Source organism: Clarias gariepinus, chromosome 1, assembly GCF_024256425.1.
Source record: "Clarias gariepinus isolate MV-2021 ecotype Netherlands chromosome 1, CGAR_prim_01v2, whole genome shotgun sequence".
NCBI lineage: Eukaryota > Metazoa > Chordata > Actinopteri > Siluriformes > Clariidae > Clarias > Clarias gariepinus.
Window position 1 is genome coordinate 32,777,889 of NC_071100.1, and position 18,699 is coordinate 32,796,587.

Consider the following 18,699-nt stretch of genomic DNA (forward strand, 5'->3'; position numbering starts at 1 on the left):
GTCTACAAATACTCAGTGCTCAGTGCAAACCTACAGAGAAGAGCATCACTGAGACCAAGAAGCAAACTTTCATCTGTGTACCAGTTCCTGAATAAGCTACTGACAAGGTAAAGCAGGAAATAATCTCGTTTCACTTTCTGAAGCTATTAACCTTGTATTTAGCATACATATGTAAAGAAGCAAGGTATATGGATAAAGAATTACAACATTTCATTGTAAAACGCAAGAAAAATCTACAATCATTTACTTATTAAAATTTAATTAATTATTCATTATAAAGTTGCAGTTTTTTGTGATTCTTAGAAATAAGATTTGTGATACATATGGTCATTAAAAATTTTTTTTTAACATTGATGTAAACGCTTTATAATAAAAAAAAAAGGAATTAGAAAATAACAGATGTGTACTTGTATTATTTGCCCAGTGTAGATTTTAAGTGTTTTTTTCTTTTATTTCCTGGTGTTTCAGATGTTGTCACACAAGTGTTTTCTGCCCATCTTGGCTCTGTGCTTTTTAATGCATGAGGTGTATTCATTCCTGCTACCAGACAGGCTGCAGCTGATCAGAGTAAGTGCTAATGCAAAACATTAACTTCCACATAGTTTTAGTTATAAATCTTAGTATTTCTATGATTTTTCTAAAATCATAGAGCAACTGTTTTAACATGTACAATTGTGATGATCTGGCTGTAAATCCTAAAGGGTTATTTTTTTTGTTTCTCTTCTGTAGACAAGCCACAGGTTGGGTCGGGATCTCTCTTCTCACCTGTCCGAGCTCTCGGATCTTGTAGAACTCATTCCCGAGAACGGCGGGGAAATGACCCGTGACTGGGAACCTATCCCTGCCCGGTCTTCAGCCGCCTTGCCTTCCCCTGTGGAACGCATTTCAACACCTCACGCCAGCACACAGCACCACAGGAACAAAGACAAGAGGTGAGGAAAGCATTGAATAAACAAAAGGCATCATACTTATACCTTCAACTTCCTTAGAATAGAAACCGTAATGTGTTTTTCTTTGTGCTCGAGTATAAACGATTGTGCAGGTCAACAAATAAATGACCCTAGGTCTGTTCATCCTATTTTCCTTTCCTTCCTAAAGGCTGAGGGTGACCGTTCCCTTGGACCGTATTGGTAGCTTATACTTGCCAAGCAGAAAGAGTAGAAAGGTAAGCACTCTGACTTCAATCCTTAAAAACCTCTTCCAATAAATTATGTAACATTGTAGTTATCGTTGACTGAAAATATATATTTGTATTTATATCCTTGAACAGATTACAGCTTGTTGAGACAGAGCGTTTTAAGAACAAGATTTTTCTTTCCCTCAGGATGAACCGGAGGAGCAATGAGACTAATCCAACAGCACTAACGCAGGACTCATGTACCATAACAAAGACACAGATTAAGCCTAATCTTGTAAATAACAGATACAGGAGATTACCAATTTAAACTCTCTTCAATCTAGGATTAGACTTGATATGTATTTAGAAACTTGTTTTGAACAGGTGTGTGTGTGTATGCATGTGTGTTTAAAAAAAAAAATTCTATTTATTGATATTTAATGTCACCCTGTAGTGGTATGACAACTGACAGACACTGTATTTGTGTGACTGTGCTCAATAAAAGTCTAACAAAGACAATAATTTAGGTCATGTCATTATTCATTAAGAGAAGATAAAAATAAATAAATACAATAATAATAATAATAATGATGATGATAATAATAATAATAATGGAAAAGCATTGGATAGGATACCCAATAAAGAAAAGACTTTATTTCTTCAGGTACAGTTAAAGAAAACATCAGATGCCAAAAATATACCATTTGCTTGGCTTTTCTCTTTGTTTTCATATTATGTACAGTTCTGAAAAGGATATGATATTTACAGAGTAAAATAGGAGAAGAGAGGGTCTAAGTTTAGGGAATTTCAAGAAATCCCTCACAAAGAAAAAAACAAACAAAAAACCATTAGAAACAAAATGCCACAACATTTGCGGCTTAAACTCTTCTGTACACAAGATCTGGTCTCTCAACTACTAATATTCTATGTGTGTGTGATTTTAATCAAATCTCAGACGAGATTAAAATCCAAATTAAGCTTCTTAAAAAAAATAATAAACCAGAGCAAATAATAATTACATCTATTAAATGGGGGTGGTTGAGTGAGCCTCAACACTCGGGTGGCAGTTGCAATGCTTTTAAACATCATTCATTCGTCTTAAAAAAAAAAAAAAAAAAAAAAAAAAAACTCCTTCAAATGTAAACCAACAAAAATATTTAATTTGAAACTGCTTACACTTGGTAAGAAGACAGCAGTGCAACCAATGGAAATGTTCTAATCTGATAGATCCTATTATAAGTCCAACATTTAATGTTCCCTACACAGAATGATCTGGAGTTGATAATTAAGTGCTAGTAAAGGACAGGACTCAGGACTGCCACTGTGCTGACATGCACAGAGAGAGAGAGAGAGAGAGAGAGAGAGAGAGATAATAATTACTTAATTACTACCTGTTAATATTGTTTGAGTATTAGAAATCTGAGAACAAAACTAAGACGTGTGAAAATGACAATGAACAACCTATTCACAGATCATATCTTCATGTAAAGAGACAAACCTTTGCATCTAAGGATCTGTTCTGTAAAAAGGCTTTTCCATCAGAATTCGTCGATAAAGCCGGCACTAAACATTCCCTGATGATCAGACCAAACTGACAGACAGATCGCTCGGAGAAAAAGCATTGCTTAAAAGTTTGTCTACAGACATGGAGAAATTCCCCTTGTGTAATTAACCATGTATATGATTGTCAAATATGTGAAGAACTGATGCGCCAATAACGTGGGTCTCAAAAGAACAATCCAGTTCAGAAACAGTGTTATCGTCTCAAACTTGTTAGAAAAAAAGCAAAGGACGAGAGCGTGAGCTTCCACAGATTTGGTGTCTTCTCTAACTGTCTTTTTTGTGGCCTGATCGCCTCACTTCCCTGCATTTGTGACAGTAGAATATGTCCGGGACGTTGGACTTCTTGATTTTGGCGCAGGACAGATGCACCCATATGCTGCACTGGTTGCACTCAATCATCGGCCGTCCTGCAAAAGGTTTTCCGCAGTAGCAAGTGATCAGATCCCACGAGTCGTCGCCTGCAGGACAGAAAGGCCGAGTGTTAACATTATGACAAGTACACTACACATCAGTACAGGACAACTCAATTTCGCTCCTCTTTGACCCAGGTGTCAATAGTTCAATCATAAGACCTGATTTTAGATCTGACACGTGTGTGTGGAAAACTGCTGCTTTCGCAATGTGAGAAGTAAAGTGTGAGTCGGTTAAACAGACACCATAAGTTAAACACTAATAACTAATGTGAAGTAAGATGCTCTGTTAAGCTCAACAGCCTCAATATGATCAAATAATCATATCCTTTGGACCAGTGATTTAGAGTTGCAGTGAATTTATTTATTTACTTTACTCGTACACCACAATACCATTTACTCACTCTACATGTAATGTAGACTTGCTTGCAGCACCTTTTTCTTTTAACGATGTGATCCCTCTTCCTACGCTGCTGTCTTCAATGTTGAATCTGTTTGCTTGCTTTTTTTATTTACTCTCTCCCTCTCTCTCTCTCATATACACACACCAAAGCAGCATAAACTCTCATACTCAGTATTCTGGAAAGATATGACTTTTTCAAAAAGTTTCAAAAACTTTTTTCTCCTTAATTCTCATGTGACCATGAACAAGACTTTGCTGTCATTGTTAAGATGATGATGAAATGACAGCCCCAACATTCATGTCACCAGTTCTTGGTTTCAGGCTTTGGTGGCAAACTAAATTGATAACTAACTTTTTTCATGGCTGAAAAGCACTGAATGATTTAAGATTAGACAGCCGTACGAGGCGAGTGAAAACCGGCCATCTACGAGGTGCAACACGTTAATGGGCATATTGTTTACTAAAAACTGAACAGCTTATAAGAAATCCGGAAGAAATCACAATGCAAAAAAAAAAAAAAAAAAATCAGGTTTGAATACCTCGAAAAATAATATATATACTTTAAATGTTGTCCTTAAATTAGTGCAATTGGATAATTTATTGTCTGACCCTAAAACAATTTTACAGGATCCTAAACAAGAGTCTGAATTCACATAACTCAATAATAAATGTTCATTCCTGCAGTTCGTAACATATCCAGTAAGTGGCAGTAATGCGTTACCAATAGTGTAACAATTAAAATGAGCTTGCATATGAAACAAGTATTATTTTTGACACACTTTATCAATCTATGTCTGACAGAAAGACAAATTATAAGCCAGTACTGCTCATACAAACTGGCTTTACACAGTGTAATACACAAGTTTAAATTATAATGAATCTGCATTACACTTACTTTTGAGGAAGTACGAGTTATATTTAAGTAGCTGAGTAACTAACATGTACACATACAAATGTGTGTGTGAATGTGTGTGTGTGTGTAATTATATATATTTCACACACACACACACACACACAAACACACACACACACACATCTATCTATCTATCTATCCATTTATCTATCTATTCATCCATCTATCCATCCATCCATACACGCGAGCATATATATAAGTTGGAAAAGGGGGGGGGGGGGGGCTGTTTTAAATTGTCAAATATGGAGCTTGCTAAACAAAGAGGGACCACAATGATTAACATGAGCTTATTAACACGTGTTCTCAAGGTGCAACAATTTTACAGCATTCATTCATTTCAGGAAACTGTTTTATCATAGTCAGTGCAGTTGTGGTTTTATTGGCGTCTTTTCTTGTATTCTGGGCAACAGAACTAAGTAACCTCATTACCAAATATTGCAGGTCATGTGACCATCTTCCAAGAGAACAGTTTGTTAAATCCCAAACAGCTTGAAATTTGAACGTATAGGGCACTACAGAAATTATTTCCTTACCTGTGTGATATGGCTGCATCATTTGATCCAAAATAATTAAATAAATAAATATAATATCACGTATGACACAATTGTGATTTGAACAGTGATATTTAACTAAACCATGTACCATTTTGTATTCAAAGCATTTATTTAGGCTAATGGAAATAATTAGACAAACGGTCTCTTAAGGGGATGTTTGCCACTATGTATTCATCTCAAATAATTTAAATAATTAACAAATATTTATAATATTGACAGACTCTACATAAATTGCCAGCTACCCTTTAATAATTTGCAGCCTTTTACAATTAAATAATTGCACAAGTCCATATTGCGATTTCGATTTTTGGGATTAATCGTGCAGAACTACTATCTGGTGAGCTTCCAATACATCTAACAATTTGGAAATAATTTAAATCCTTCCAAAGGAAAAAAAAAAAAAAAGTTAATTAACTGCAAGAATCCTGAGAACTGAACTTCCCCTGACATTCCTTGTGTGTAAACTTCCAAAATAATCATTTAACCATGATCAGAACAATTATTTTAAACTATCTACTATTTAGACATTTTCATCGTTCTGCAATAAAACTACTCACCTGACTCCACCATGATATCCTCATCTGCGATCCACGTTTCCCCTTCACTGGAGCTCATTTCAGCGTCTCTGCTTGCTTCGTCCCGCTCAGACTTTACCAGGCTGGGTCTCTGAGACTGCAGTCCTCTCGGCTCTCCCGTATGCTCCTCTCCATGGCCGAGTCCGGTCTCAGAGTCCGTCTCACTGAGTGTCGAGCTCTTAAGCTTCTTAAGGCTTTTGGGCTGCTTGGAGTTTTTGCTGCGCTTGATTCTGGCACGTTTTTCACCGCTGCTACTGCTGCTGTCTCCAGCGCCTGAGCCGAGAGAGAGGCGCTTCAGCTTTTTGTCCTTCTTGCGCTCTGCTTTGCTGCTCGCTTGGCCCTTGTAGAGTGAGTCATTTAACCTCATTTTGTCTAGCAAGGTGCTGTCGGAAGGTAGGCGCTGCATGGTCTTGACACTTTTGTTGGCGCGGGCTTTCTGCACAAATGTGTGAATAGTGTGTAGGTCCGAGTTGCCATCTCCCCAGCTTGGCGACATATTGGTTGAGCTGGCACCACCTCCCGCACCACCTTCCCCTGAGGTACCAGAGCTGTGAGGTGAACTGGAGGAGGCAGGAGACCATGGTCTTTCCTACAGAGGCAACACAGGACACTGAGCACTACACAGCTGCAAGACTTTAAAAGTAAAAGTCATAGAACAAGACAATTGGTTAATCCTAAGGTGCTTCCAAGCTGGCTGGCTGGCTGCTTGGACATTTACTGACTACAAACTACATAAGGTTTGTACAGATGCCTCTGAGATAGCATTAGATTTAGAGGTACCATTTAACATTTGCATTTTACTCTAATTTCATGTTACTCTGATGACCGACCAGTTATAGAATACCTAAGAAATGCATTAAAACAACAACAAAAAAACCCCACAGTTTATTCATGTGTTAATTTCCTATCACAATAAATTAAGCATCAGATGCTGAGCATCAGAGATGTTCACCGAAAACAAGCTAGCCAGACTATTTTTAGGATGTTCTCTCTCAGCCAGTGTACTGTTACAATTATTTATTATTACTGTTTTTTTGCATCATCGTTGTACATTTTTGTGGCAAATCCTTCTCAGTTTTACTTTGTGTTTATTATATGAGCAATATTTTTCCAATATACATCTTTTCACAAGACTTAATGAGTTTTTTTAGCTTAATTTTGCATCACACTGATTACCCATTCGAATTACCAAGGGCAGTGTATATTTTGTTTGCATTGTGTTTATTGCACTTTGCATATATTTTTGCTTGCTTAATATTCTCAGAAGACACAAGATTTCCTCTCCAAACCACATCTTACTTGCTTTTCCTCACCACAGAAGAAGCTAAAATAGGAAGTAATGTTAATGTTACGAACTAAGTAATGTTATTTGATTGATTTAATTTAATTAACAAATTAATCTATGTATCTTCAATAGAGCGTGTAATTTCTCACACGGCCCAGTCTGACCCCAAGCAAACACTGCATGGACTTGGACTGACTATAGCCCCGAGTCAGTGGTCATGACTTATTTCATAATCAGGATAGCTTTTGGCCTAATCAGTTGACGTTTGACATGCAGGTGAGCAACGTCCAGGAGCCTGATTAATCCCCATACGGACCAGCGATCTGGCTTTTGAACAATCGGGTGGATTTCTGGCATGCCAGAAATTTTGGCTGGCGGTCAGATTGATTCTCTGCAATTCACCTCAATGCACCTTGGCAAATACCTCTAATTCTTGCTGCAAAACCAACCATACCCTTCACAAAAATATTTTATATAAAATATCTCTGTAAAAAGTTAAAAGAATGTATAGTGTGAGCAGAGAAGCCACAAGTTTAGCCTGCACAAGAAGACAAGATAAAACCTCATTACATTACTCATTATTAATGTGTCTTTCATAATGAATAAAGCGCTCATGGTGTCTGCTAGAGATGAGTGAAAAAATTTATCCAGTTACAAATCGCTGTTCTTTTTGTATGCCAATTCATGTACCGCCACATTGACTCCAAAATATTATTCGTATGATTTATTACATTCATAATAAAGATGCACCGTCTGTCTGCCAGTGACCAGAAGTGGCTGTTTTTCAGCATGACCAGCAATTAACGATAAGCCAGGGACTTAACTGGTCCTGTCACATCAACACCGTGGTAAAAAAGGCCCGGCAGCGTCTCTACCACCTCAGACGCTTGAGAGACTTTAGACTGCCCTCCAAGGTGCTCAGGAATTTCTACTCCTGCACCATAGAGAGCATCCTGATGGGAAATATCACGACCTGGTTCGGGAACAGCACCATGCAGGACAGACGAGCTCTACAGAGGGTGGTGCGATCACCTGAGCGCATCATCCGCATCGAGCTCCCTGACCGGCACTCAATCTACAGCAAGCGACCCCAATAACGGACTGTTTACTCTGTTGCGGTCTGGGAAGCGATTCCGCTGCTTGAAGGCCAACACAGAGAGACTGAGGAGGAGCTTCTTCCCGCAGGCGATAAGGTCTCTCAACCACAACCACACCACTATGCAGAACTAACAATCTTTTCATCTTTTTCATAATTGATCAAATCTATCAATCTTCTTACATCCATGAACACTATGGACAATTACACGCTCACCTTCCTTCATACATACACTATATGTTGTACGTTTACATCCTGGACCATTGCACAAAGACACTTTAATAACTTTGCACACCTACCTTCACAACTACACTACATTTTACAGTTTTACGTTTACATCCTGGACCAGTGCACAAAGACACTTTGTTCTATGCATATTTGCACACACAGCAAAGTATATTTTAATTTGTACAGTATATTTCTATTTTTGTACATCATATTTCTATTTTTATTTTTAGTTCTATTTTTCCTAGCACATTTCTATTTTTAGTTCTATTTTTCCTAGTTTAATTTAATTTTTTTATTTAATTTCTATCGTATTTCTTTTATTTATATTTATTTCTTATTTGTAAACTTTAATTCTCTTCTAGGGTCAATGGCAGTCGTATAATGCATTTCACTACATTTCGTACTGTGTATGTTTGTGTATGTGACAAATAAAAATTTGAATTTGAACTGATCCCATGCCGAGCGCACAAGCTTCTGAGTGGTGCAACAGAGACACATTTTATTGTCAAAAGTATTGCCTCCTTTTGTCAATTTGTATAAAAAGTTAAATGTTAAACTGTTTTATTAGAAGTTAGTTTGTATCGTTAAAATGCTGCGCTTGGTTTCTAAGTGAGAGCACTAATGCTATAAGAAACGGGCTACATTTATTTAATCATGTTCGATTGAGCTGTAAACAGTTGAGTAAAGCTAAGGGATAAAACTTAAGTTATGACAACTTTTTCTTTCTTAAAATTGTGATAAAAACTAAAAAAAAAAAAAATCACATCAGGATATTTATAAAATTTTGACAATTTAAGAATCACAATTTTAATCAAATCGACCATGGTATCTTCATAATATCATCATAATGTGGTGACTAGTGATTTGCGTCCCTAATCTCAGCTCATACTAGGAGAACTTCAGGGCTTGAAAGCAGCTTTTACACAAACTCTCCTGTGAGAGTTCACAGAAACCTACCTCTTTTGGAGAAGGAATATAACCAGCGTACGCCAAGACAAAACTGCAGAACTTGTTGAAGTCTTCCACTGTTCTCTTTCGTCTCTCTGGTGGCTGAAATTACATTAAAACAAACAAATAAATTAGAGTGGTGTACAATGAAAGCAGTGATAAGAACGCGGAGACGAAAGGGTTAAAAGCTTTCCAGTTTGTGCAGCTTACCAGAGGCTCCGCTTTGCGCTTCAGTAATGAATCTGTAACAGAGAGAAAACGCAAATAATGAGGTTAAGAAAGTAAAACTGGATATGTTTGGACAGTTATATTTGCTTTAGTTAATCCTTCGTGTTGTCATTTTGTGTGTAATAATAATAATAATGTATAGAGGCGCGTGCGCTGTGGTGTTAGCAGGCAGCTAAACAAGGACATGCTAACATCCACTTCAGTTAGCATTAATGCCCTGCGCGCTAGTCAGAGGCTTATTTTAGGTAATTTTCAGGGTAAAATGTAATTCTTTCCCCCCTAAGGACATGCCCTGTGATCTGGCGTCAACCTTCGGGGAAATCAAGCAAAATATTAAGGGGGATAACACATGGCCAGAGCCTGCGCATTATTTTCCGGAAAGCATCGACAGCATTCGTAACAGGCTGTGAGAGCTTTAACCCTAACTCCAGACTAAATGCTGAAAGCGACATTTTTGATGAGATCGAGATTATTTCTGTACTCTATAGACAAATAGAGCGCGAGCTAATCTGTGTGACTTATCGCGCGAGCACGGGGAGGCTAAAAACCTAGCCTAGATAACAAACGCTAACAAGCTAACTAGCTAGCTAACTCGTTAACAAGTTCACAAAACTAGACTAATTAAAGAGTAAATATATCAGGGGGATTAACTGGAATGATGTTAAACGAGTGAACTGAAAAATATATGAATAAATAAATAAAAAAGCGGGTCTCTTTAATTAAGCAGTGGAGGAGGAGGAGGAGGAGGAGGAGATGTTTGCTGTTCCTCAGCAGGCTAACCTCCATGATAGTTGACGCTAATCCGTGATCACTACGGACTCAGGGTTATATTTAATACTACCTGTATTAAAAGTTCCGATTCTCGATTAACTTTAAATTTGGTCAGTTTAACCGACAGTGTTGACGTCACAGACCGAGCAATATGGTCACTAACTCCACTCAGCTTTCTATCTTTAGCTAACAAACAAACCAGACGTTTAATCGACACACGATAATATAGATAGCATTACGGATAAAATCCACATCACAAACGAAACATAATCGTATTGTCTAGAAAAAAAGGCTCAATTCAACTTTTGTGTGTAAAAATATTATTGTCTTTAGTTAGCATGCAGCTAGCACTCTGTAGTTACGTGGCTAATAATAACCGGCTAACGCATTGATCAGTCTCAGTAGTACAAGGAAGTATATTGTTTCTATAAAAGAAAAAACGATATAATTTTGCCTTACCTTGGTGCTCAGACATTATTTCGAGCATTGTCACCTCAGCGATGAGGTCTGCCCGACTTTACTGGCACCGATCAGCGTTTATTCACCGGCTTGCTTTGCTAGCTAACTAGCTAAAGCTAACAGACTTTCCCCCCACACACACACTAAACGGTCGATTTTCCTCTGATTGGTGTAAAAAATCTGTTTCTGTAGAAAAATGTCCTGATTTCCTACTGAAAGTGATTTTTTCTCAGTTGAACTTCGATCTGCCAGAGAATTAGCTCTCCAGATGATCCTTTCGTCTCATGGCGTTGCAGAAATAAACTGAAGCCCGCCGCTTCGAGTGAGCGAGCATCCTGCCGCCCCGCTCGCGCTCTCTTTCTCGAAATCGTCGATCTGTCCAAACGATTCACAGCAAATATGTGTCTTTTTTCCTTTTCATCAAAAAGTGGAAAACTTCTTCAAAGTCCGTGTGTGCGTATACGCCTCGCCTCACCGCGCCTCCCTCAAGCGGTCGATGTCAACTGAGAGTATGTAGAAGAGAGAAAAACCCCTTGCGGCTGAGCCCCACCGTGCACAACGGCTCACTGTGGCCTTCTGGGAAATGTAGTCTTGTCTAACCTGGGCAAAGTACAGCGCGAGAGAGGTTCACTATAGACTAGTACGCAAATTATGACGGTGGCAGAGTGGTAAGCAGCGTCGGCTCGCACCTCCAGAGAGCTGATTCTTGTCTGTGCTTGGAGTTTGCATGTTCTCCCCGTGCTTGGGAGGTTTCCTCCAGGTACTCCGGTTTCCTCCCACAGTCCAAAGTTACGCAGATTAGGTTTCCAAATTGCAAATAATATTGTGAATGAGCGTGTGTGTGTGTTTGATAGATTGGGTGTATCCTGCTTCGTGCCCTACCTCTTGAGGTATCGAGACTCTGTACACAGAATAAAGTGGTATAGACAGAGAAATGTTCTTTAGCACAACATTTCCAGCTAATTTTTTTGTTGTGAGGACAAAGGCTTAATGAGCTTTGTTACATATGTCAGTAGCATCTCTGGTCTTTTGTGTCTCTCACTCGTCGTCTATACCGCTTTATCCTGTATATACAGGCTGACAGGAGACTTAGGGCAGGAGGCGGGTTACACCCTGGATAGATTGTCAATCCATCACAGGGCGCACACACACACTCATTTACAGACTACAGCCAAATTTGAAATGCCAATTTGCCTGACCTACATATCTTTGGACTGTGGGAGGGAACCGAAGCACCCGGAGAAAACCACCAAGCTCGGAGAGAACATACAAACTCCATGCACACAGACCCCAAGGTGGAAATCAACCCTGGACCTTGGAGGTTCAAGGCGACAGTGCCGTCACACAGGGTAATATTTTTTAAAAATTTCTTTATTTTAGCAAAAACCACCACTGTATGTGTAAGTGTTGTAAAAGTTTGTGCCAGACGTTATTCTTCCTCAAATATTATAAACGATCCCTGTTGTCGCTGTTATTCCTGTTAATGGGTTGCTACAGTGGACTAAGCGATCCACACATGGCACAGGTTTTACACTAAATGGCCTTCCTGGATTTTTAAATAATAATTCTTTTTTATAAATAATAATTATAAATAAATTATTTTTTCGGACAAGAGACTGGCACTAAACATGCCCTGTTTAGGCAGAGTTGAGTTTTGGCGATGACAGGATTGAAATCTGGGTACAGTGCTCCTATGAACAAATCACATTAAAAATTAAAGCAGAAACATTATGGAAATGCATATGCAAGTCCAAGACACATAAAAAAGTAAAAAAAAAAAAAAAAAACTTTTTTTTGCCTAAATATTGTATAACTTCTATTTAACTATGAGTGTTTATTTGTATAATTCAATCGTTTATATCTGAATCTTGTACTTTCATACTTTTCATATTGTGCTTGTCATTTTTTGTGATTTGAAACGTTTTTTGTTTTTTTTACACCGGAAGTGCTCCGGGACGCTAGGGGTGCTGAGCTTGATTCGTTTTTTTATTTTATTTTTATAATGTTTTTATGTTTTTAGGCTTTGTGCCTTAGAGCCACCGTATTATTGTGATTCTTTAAGGTAACCAAATACAATACCTCTTTTACAATAACCATACAGGTTTTTCGTGTACAATCCTTAATGTTAATTAGGTTTTACTGTTCGAGCACAGCTGTGATTCAGCTACGGCAACATTTATTTCTGTAACCCAAATTAACGGTCTAGAAGCGTTTCCGTTTCGTTTTCAATTTCCTTAAGAAACTTTCTAAGAAAGACCAACAGTTGCTTCTCTAGTGTTCGTACACTGCTGTCTGTGGGCACCGGGACACTAGGGGGCGAGATGTTCAATAACAACCTCAATGTTTCTGAATCAGAGTGGAGATGAAGAACATATCCGTTGTCAAGCAAATCATCTGTAGACTGTTTTGGACAGGTTCACGTTTTAGTTATTACAAATAGCTATAAAATAGAATATAATGCTTTAGAAACTAGATTAATGTAAAGTGGACTGTATAAAGTTTATAAACGCCACATTACTGGAGCTTATTAACTTTGGGAGCGCACGCGCTGTCAGCACGATGCTGTCCGAGGTGTTGGAGGGAGCGGAGTCGGGAGGACTCGTTATAATCAGGGGTAGCGTTATAAACATCTTTATGTTCATGCTTAACAATATCTGCAGTCTGCTGCTGAAAATAATTTCCTCATCTCGTGCGTATTTTGCCCCTCAGACACTGCGTGTTATTCTGGACGACGCCTGCTCAAGTATTACATGAACTGCGCTTTAAAGAGGTAATTTTAGTTAATACACAACTTACTCCAATCCTGCATTTAGCTATTGTGCTTTATTTCATCTCAGATTCACGCAGCTAGACAGGACCATGTTTACAATTTACTTACCACATCATTGATTCTCTCACTATGGGTAACCAGGAGTTCAAAAATAAAGATATCAAGATATGGCTTGCTTTTTTTTTGTTTTTGCATCCATTCCAGAATACTTTTCTAGATCCAATGGCAAGAGCACCATCTGAATGATACCAATAATGCTTGTCTTTTAGCTGTTCTCGTCGAGGAGAACAGCTTTTATGGCACAGGCTTTATGTCCTTCTTGACACTATAATTTTTATCCGGGCAGAGCCACCAATACCCTGAATAATACAAACACAACACACCAGTGTTGGGTGTAACGCGCTACAAAGTAAGAAAGTTACAAACGCTTTGAAGTACTTGGATCACTTTTTTGATGTAACGAGTAATCTAATGCGTTAGGTCTGCCATTTAAGTACTCAGTTATTTAGTTATATTTTCAAAAATGTAATCCGTTATTCAGACAATTTATGTAATCTGTGAGCCAGACAGCAGAGATTTCGTTAGTGTGTGTGTGTGTGTGTGTACAAGCCCCGCGCCCGATAACCTGCCCCAACTGCTGTTATACCTCTATCTCACCTATGCGGCTTGACTCGCGGTGAGAAGTGGTGTTAGGCACCGTGAGCCGCCGCCAGTGACCGCCCAAAGTTCTGCAAGGTTCGCAAGCTTTCGCGAGGACAGACGCATGGAGAGATGAAAACGTAAACACAGCACCAAAACTCGTGTTAACAGATTATGGGCCAAGATGATAGTAGAATAATTATAATGGTCTTGACTAAAACAACATGCATGAGGAATCACAAAGGAGTTTTCGTTTTATGAAATGGAAAAGTACTCGAACTAGTTACTTTTATCAAAAAGTAATACTGATTACTTTTTAATGACAGGAATGTAATTAGTTATTTTAAAAAGTAACATCCTCCAAGACTGCACATTAATGGTACGAAGGAAAACAACTGGGCTTGACTTCTTTTTATTTCAGATTGTAATTGCATGCATGCAATATGACTGCACTGAGTAAACACACCCCTTCTTTTAGATATGATCACTATTTGATCTGATTCTTTTCAGTCTTTATCGACGAAACATATCCATGTAATGTTAAAAGTAACGTGAAGAGACATGGTATACAGTAAAAGGTGTAATGAACGAGATTGGAGAAAATAACACAGGTTTATAAAACTTTTTTGTGTCTCTGTTAACCTTTTCTTAAATAGTTTTTCTGCTATTTATTTCACTATAGTGTATCTCTAAAATATTGTGTAGCAAATTAACAACATACTGCACTTTTGCAGCATATAAACGCTGTTCGGCCAAAAAAAACAATAAAAGTACACTCCAAGATTCATCACCTTTAGCTTTGTTTACAGTACACACTGTACTCTGGCTACCAGTTCATGTGTGAAAATTATTCCTTATGCTCCCTGAATTACTCTTATACCTTAAATCCTGGAATATGCCTGTGCCATCAGTAAGGAAAGACTCCATTAATGTGATGACTTGTTCATCTAATACAGTCAGGTCATCAGCTGACTTCATTTTATTTTAACATAATGTTGCTGAGACTAGACCTGACCAATTGAAGCAACCCCAGATCATAACACTGCCTCCAGAGGATAGTACAGTGGGCCCTCTGCATCATGTGTTCATCATTTCATGCACATACAGTAACTGTGGTTTCTGTTGTCAGTTTTCACCATGCACCTTCACTGTGTTTAAGTGATCTGTATTCATGATTGTTTTTGACCACAAAGTTGACGGTTCACATTCAAGATTCAAAGAACTTTATTAATCCCAGGGGGAAATTGCTTATAGTTGGTTACAGTTGCTTACAGTGATTTATGGGAGAAAATAAAAAGAGTAATAAATAAATAAAAAAGAATGCACACTAAACATAATTCTATATACAGATATTGCACATGTGAGGGATAAAAGGTAAGATATTGCACCAGTTATATGTGCAATAGCAATATGTGCAGTTATATGAGTAATTCAGGGTTTGCTATGGTAATTGCAGAGTGGTGTGCGCAAGAGCATTGTTAAGTAAATCAGCACTATCCTTCCAGGTTTTGATAATGTGTTGAAGGGTTCTTAACCCAGCTTTAGTAATTCATATCTCCCTAGTTGTTTATTTTTTTGTTCAATGCCGGCCAATAATATGACCCTTTTAAAGGCTATGTTTGGCCAGGTAGTGTACGTATTGAGTAAGAAATGTAATAGGAGCACTTCTTGCTTTCACTTTGGCTGGAATGTCAGCATATAGCATCCAGAAGTGAGCTACCAACTATACTTTTACTCCAAAATCCCTAATAACGGCTTTCCATGAGCTGAATATCATAGTTAAACAATAGCTGACTCTGCCTTTAGTTTGTGGATTGTTTCGAAATACGAGGGGCATTCATGTCAAACTGGGACTTGTGATGATATTTCTTGTGAATGAAAACATAAAACTGATTTTTACAGAGAATTTAAACCGCAGTAAAACATTTCAGTGGTGCAAACATTTTAGGCCTTATATCAATCCTTGCCAAGGTGGCTCAGAGCCCACTGCAGTGAAGATTTGGCAAGTGGAACGCCTGATCTTTGAAACTTGACAGATAACTTGTCACCAGCTTGCAGAAGAGACACATTCTGTCAGTGAGTAGTGTACACACTATTATTCACGACGCCACTTGCACATGGAGTTATTGGTACATCCCCCATACATTCTTTACCACACTCCAAGCCATTTCCACATGTTTGGGCCATTGAAGGTGTTCATGCGAGGCCAGCGTTTCAGATGTGAAACAGGCAGTCTGCTCGTGCCTCCGGGTGTACTGAGAAAAGTTTATACCTTGATGATGTCCAAGCACTAGTGAAATGCTGGGATAAGTGCATTAGTGTAACGAGATTATATAGAAGTATGAAGGCATTTTTTACTCTCATAAATGTGCAATCAAAAGTTCCGTCTACAAAGTTTGTCACATATAGTTCAGTCTGTTAATGTTTAAATGCAATTGTAACTGTAATTAACTTCATGTTCCTTTTTATTTTTAAGGGGTGACGCTATCCATGTGTTGGGGTTTGAAGTTCCCGAAAACAAGGTGTGTGCCAAACTGGACAGCAATTACCTGCATTTGTGAGTCTATTATTTTGACGATCTTAAGGTTTACATTGCTTTTGCAGTTATTGTGAAATTTGTTTAGTATACAGGAATTTTTTAGCACCAAAGAATGAGAAGTCATGAGTCATAAGATAACTTTTTCTGTCGATAGGTTTCGCTTCCACAATGCATACACAGACCCTCTGGGCTGGACCGAGCAGTCCTTGTTCACAGTAAAAAATTTCACAGCAACAGAAATCACACAGCTTCTTCAGGAGACACAACACACTGAAGCCCCACTACTTTTTATTGACTCTTTGTCTTGGGTTGTAAGACATCATGACACTGTTGCCGTCTGTCAAGAACTTCAGAAGCTTAAGAAAGGTTTGTCATCTCAGCAGAACACAAAAACTTGTATCCTAATTCCTCTTCTTTAACTGCTTTACACTTTCTGTAATGCAACATGTAAATGAAAAAAAGATTACTTCATAAATTGTAAGGTCTTCTGGACACAGGTGAAATGTAGTAAGTGATGTTTGTACATTATCCCTGACAATCCATGATAATGTACTAATTAGCAGTTGAATAGGTTGGCTGACACAATTGTTTCTGTCCTTGACAAGCAGGAGGCTCTGTAAAGATGATTTTCGGACTCTTACATGCAGATCTCCATCAGCAAGCTGTTGTGTCAACAATAAGCCATTTAGCAAGCACTGTTATTTCTGTTAAACCTGTACACAATGCATGTCATGCTGTGGCCGAGACATCACAGCGTAGGAAATCTGGAAAGGTTGTGCAAAAGGTAATTGAGTAGCTTTTTTATGAAATGGACTTTACTGTACTTATACAAAGTTAAATTCTTCCATATTCTTCTATGTTTCATAGTTTTTGTAGTTTTTTTTCATAGTTTGTCTTTTTTAGGAGGAGATTTTCAGTTTAACAGAGGACCTGACGCTGTCAATAGAGACTAAACCCAGCCAATCTGGAAATGTTCAAACAGACCTACACACTAAGCCTGAGGTGAATTCACCTGTGTTTATTTCTTAAGCATATTTTTGAATAGACGCTATATAGCTAGATGTTTGAGGATACCTGACCATGACACCAATATACGCTTGGTGCACATTTCAGATTTAGCCTGCATTCCATTCCACAGTGTACTTTAACGTGTGGTCCGTACTCCCGGATCCCTGTGCAGGAAATGTTAGTAAGGGACCTTCCCTCGACAAAATTTCAACATTGGGAACACCCTGCAATGTCACCCACATGTATGTTACTTTCTCTGGGTAACTAAAAAAAACCCCAAAACCTTATATGATTATAAAACGTATATCATTCAAATACATATAAATTACAGAGTACAATTGTGTATTTTTTTTTTTTTTTTACAGATTATTGTAAATCATATTACTGTTCACTTGTTCCCTACACTGTTCATGATTTCCTTTAAACTAAGCAGTTTTGCTCCCTGTGGTTTTGAATCGTACCTAACATGGCTAAATACCCTGTGCAGTCCACTTCGAAGGGAACTACTAACCCTGCTTTGAGCACAGTGTTAGTGTCATGCTGGAACAGCTTTATAGTTCCAGTTAGTGATATACAATTGTTTTGTTTCAACTTTCTGGCACCAGTTTGGGGAAGACCGATATATGGGTACGATGGTCAGGTCATTTGGCCATATAGATTATGTCCACCACAGCCCAGGATATGAACGTTTAACGATGTGTGTCATTTATTCTCATTTATTTTTCAGGTGGATCCAACATCAAATTTGACCTTTAATCTACGTTTGTCTGAGGTTGAAAGAGAAGCGAAGGAAAAAGTTGCTCTACCCTTTGTCTTCAGCGATGAAAAGTAAGATTAATTAGTTATAGAGATTCAAACTCTTTTGCTATTCTAAGATTTTTACTTCTAAATTTGTGCCTGTTACTGCAATACCTTTTTTATGGTGTAGAAATGCCATATTGTGCCATATTGTCAAAAATTATTCAGGTAATATACAGTATGTGTATAAAATGTAACTTGGTGAAACCTTGTGTTTTTTTCATCTGTAAACAGAAAGTCTGCTCTCCTAAGGCCAGGCCGGGGTTCTGGGCGCATTATGTATGAACCTGATGCTAATGATGACTTTGATGAAGAAGACCCAGATGATGACCTTAATGTCTAAATGGTCCCTTTAATTCCAGTATTTTGAATAAAAATCTGTATTTATGCAAATT

The 18,699-nt window shown here is 38.1% G+C and overlaps 2 protein-coding genes across 4 annotated transcripts; one reads left to right on the plus strand and one right to left on the minus strand.

The window, feature by feature from the left end:
* Positions 1-2,230: 2,230 nt before the first annotated feature.
* phf23b (PHD finger protein 23b) lies at positions 2,231-11,119 on the minus strand. The gene is made up of 5 exons (XM_053503712.1): positions 10,551-11,119; positions 9,303-9,334; positions 9,102-9,194; positions 5,518-6,124; positions 2,231-3,138 (listed from the first exon to the last, which is right to left on the minus strand). The coding sequence occupies exons 1-5, from the start codon at positions 10,576-10,578 to the stop codon at positions 2,945-2,947; spliced, it is 954 nt and encodes a 317-aa protein (XP_053359687.1). The 5' UTR covers positions 10,579-11,119; the 3' UTR covers positions 2,231-2,944.
* A 1,731-nt stretch (positions 11,120-12,850) lies between these two features.
* Positions 12,851-18,699, plus strand: elp5 (elongator acetyltransferase complex subunit 5). 3 transcript variants are annotated; one of them, XM_053498855.1, is made up of 8 exons: positions 12,851-13,164; positions 13,260-13,320; positions 16,436-16,481; positions 16,653-16,864; positions 17,104-17,282; positions 17,402-17,500; positions 18,234-18,334; positions 18,539-18,699. In XM_053498855.1, exons 3-8 carry the CDS (start codon positions 16,450-16,452, stop codon positions 18,645-18,647), a joined length of 732 nt encoding a protein of 243 aa, XP_053354830.1. In that variant the 5' UTR covers positions 12,851-13,164; positions 13,260-13,320; positions 16,436-16,449; the 3' UTR covers positions 18,648-18,699. The 3 variants fall into 3 exon arrangements, with proteins under 3 accessions (XP_053354830.1, XP_053354818.1, XP_053354824.1); XM_053498843.1 differs by having other exon boundaries at positions 12,853-13,164; positions 16,436-16,516; XM_053498849.1 differs by having other exon boundaries at positions 12,857-13,164; positions 16,436-16,516; positions 17,107-17,282.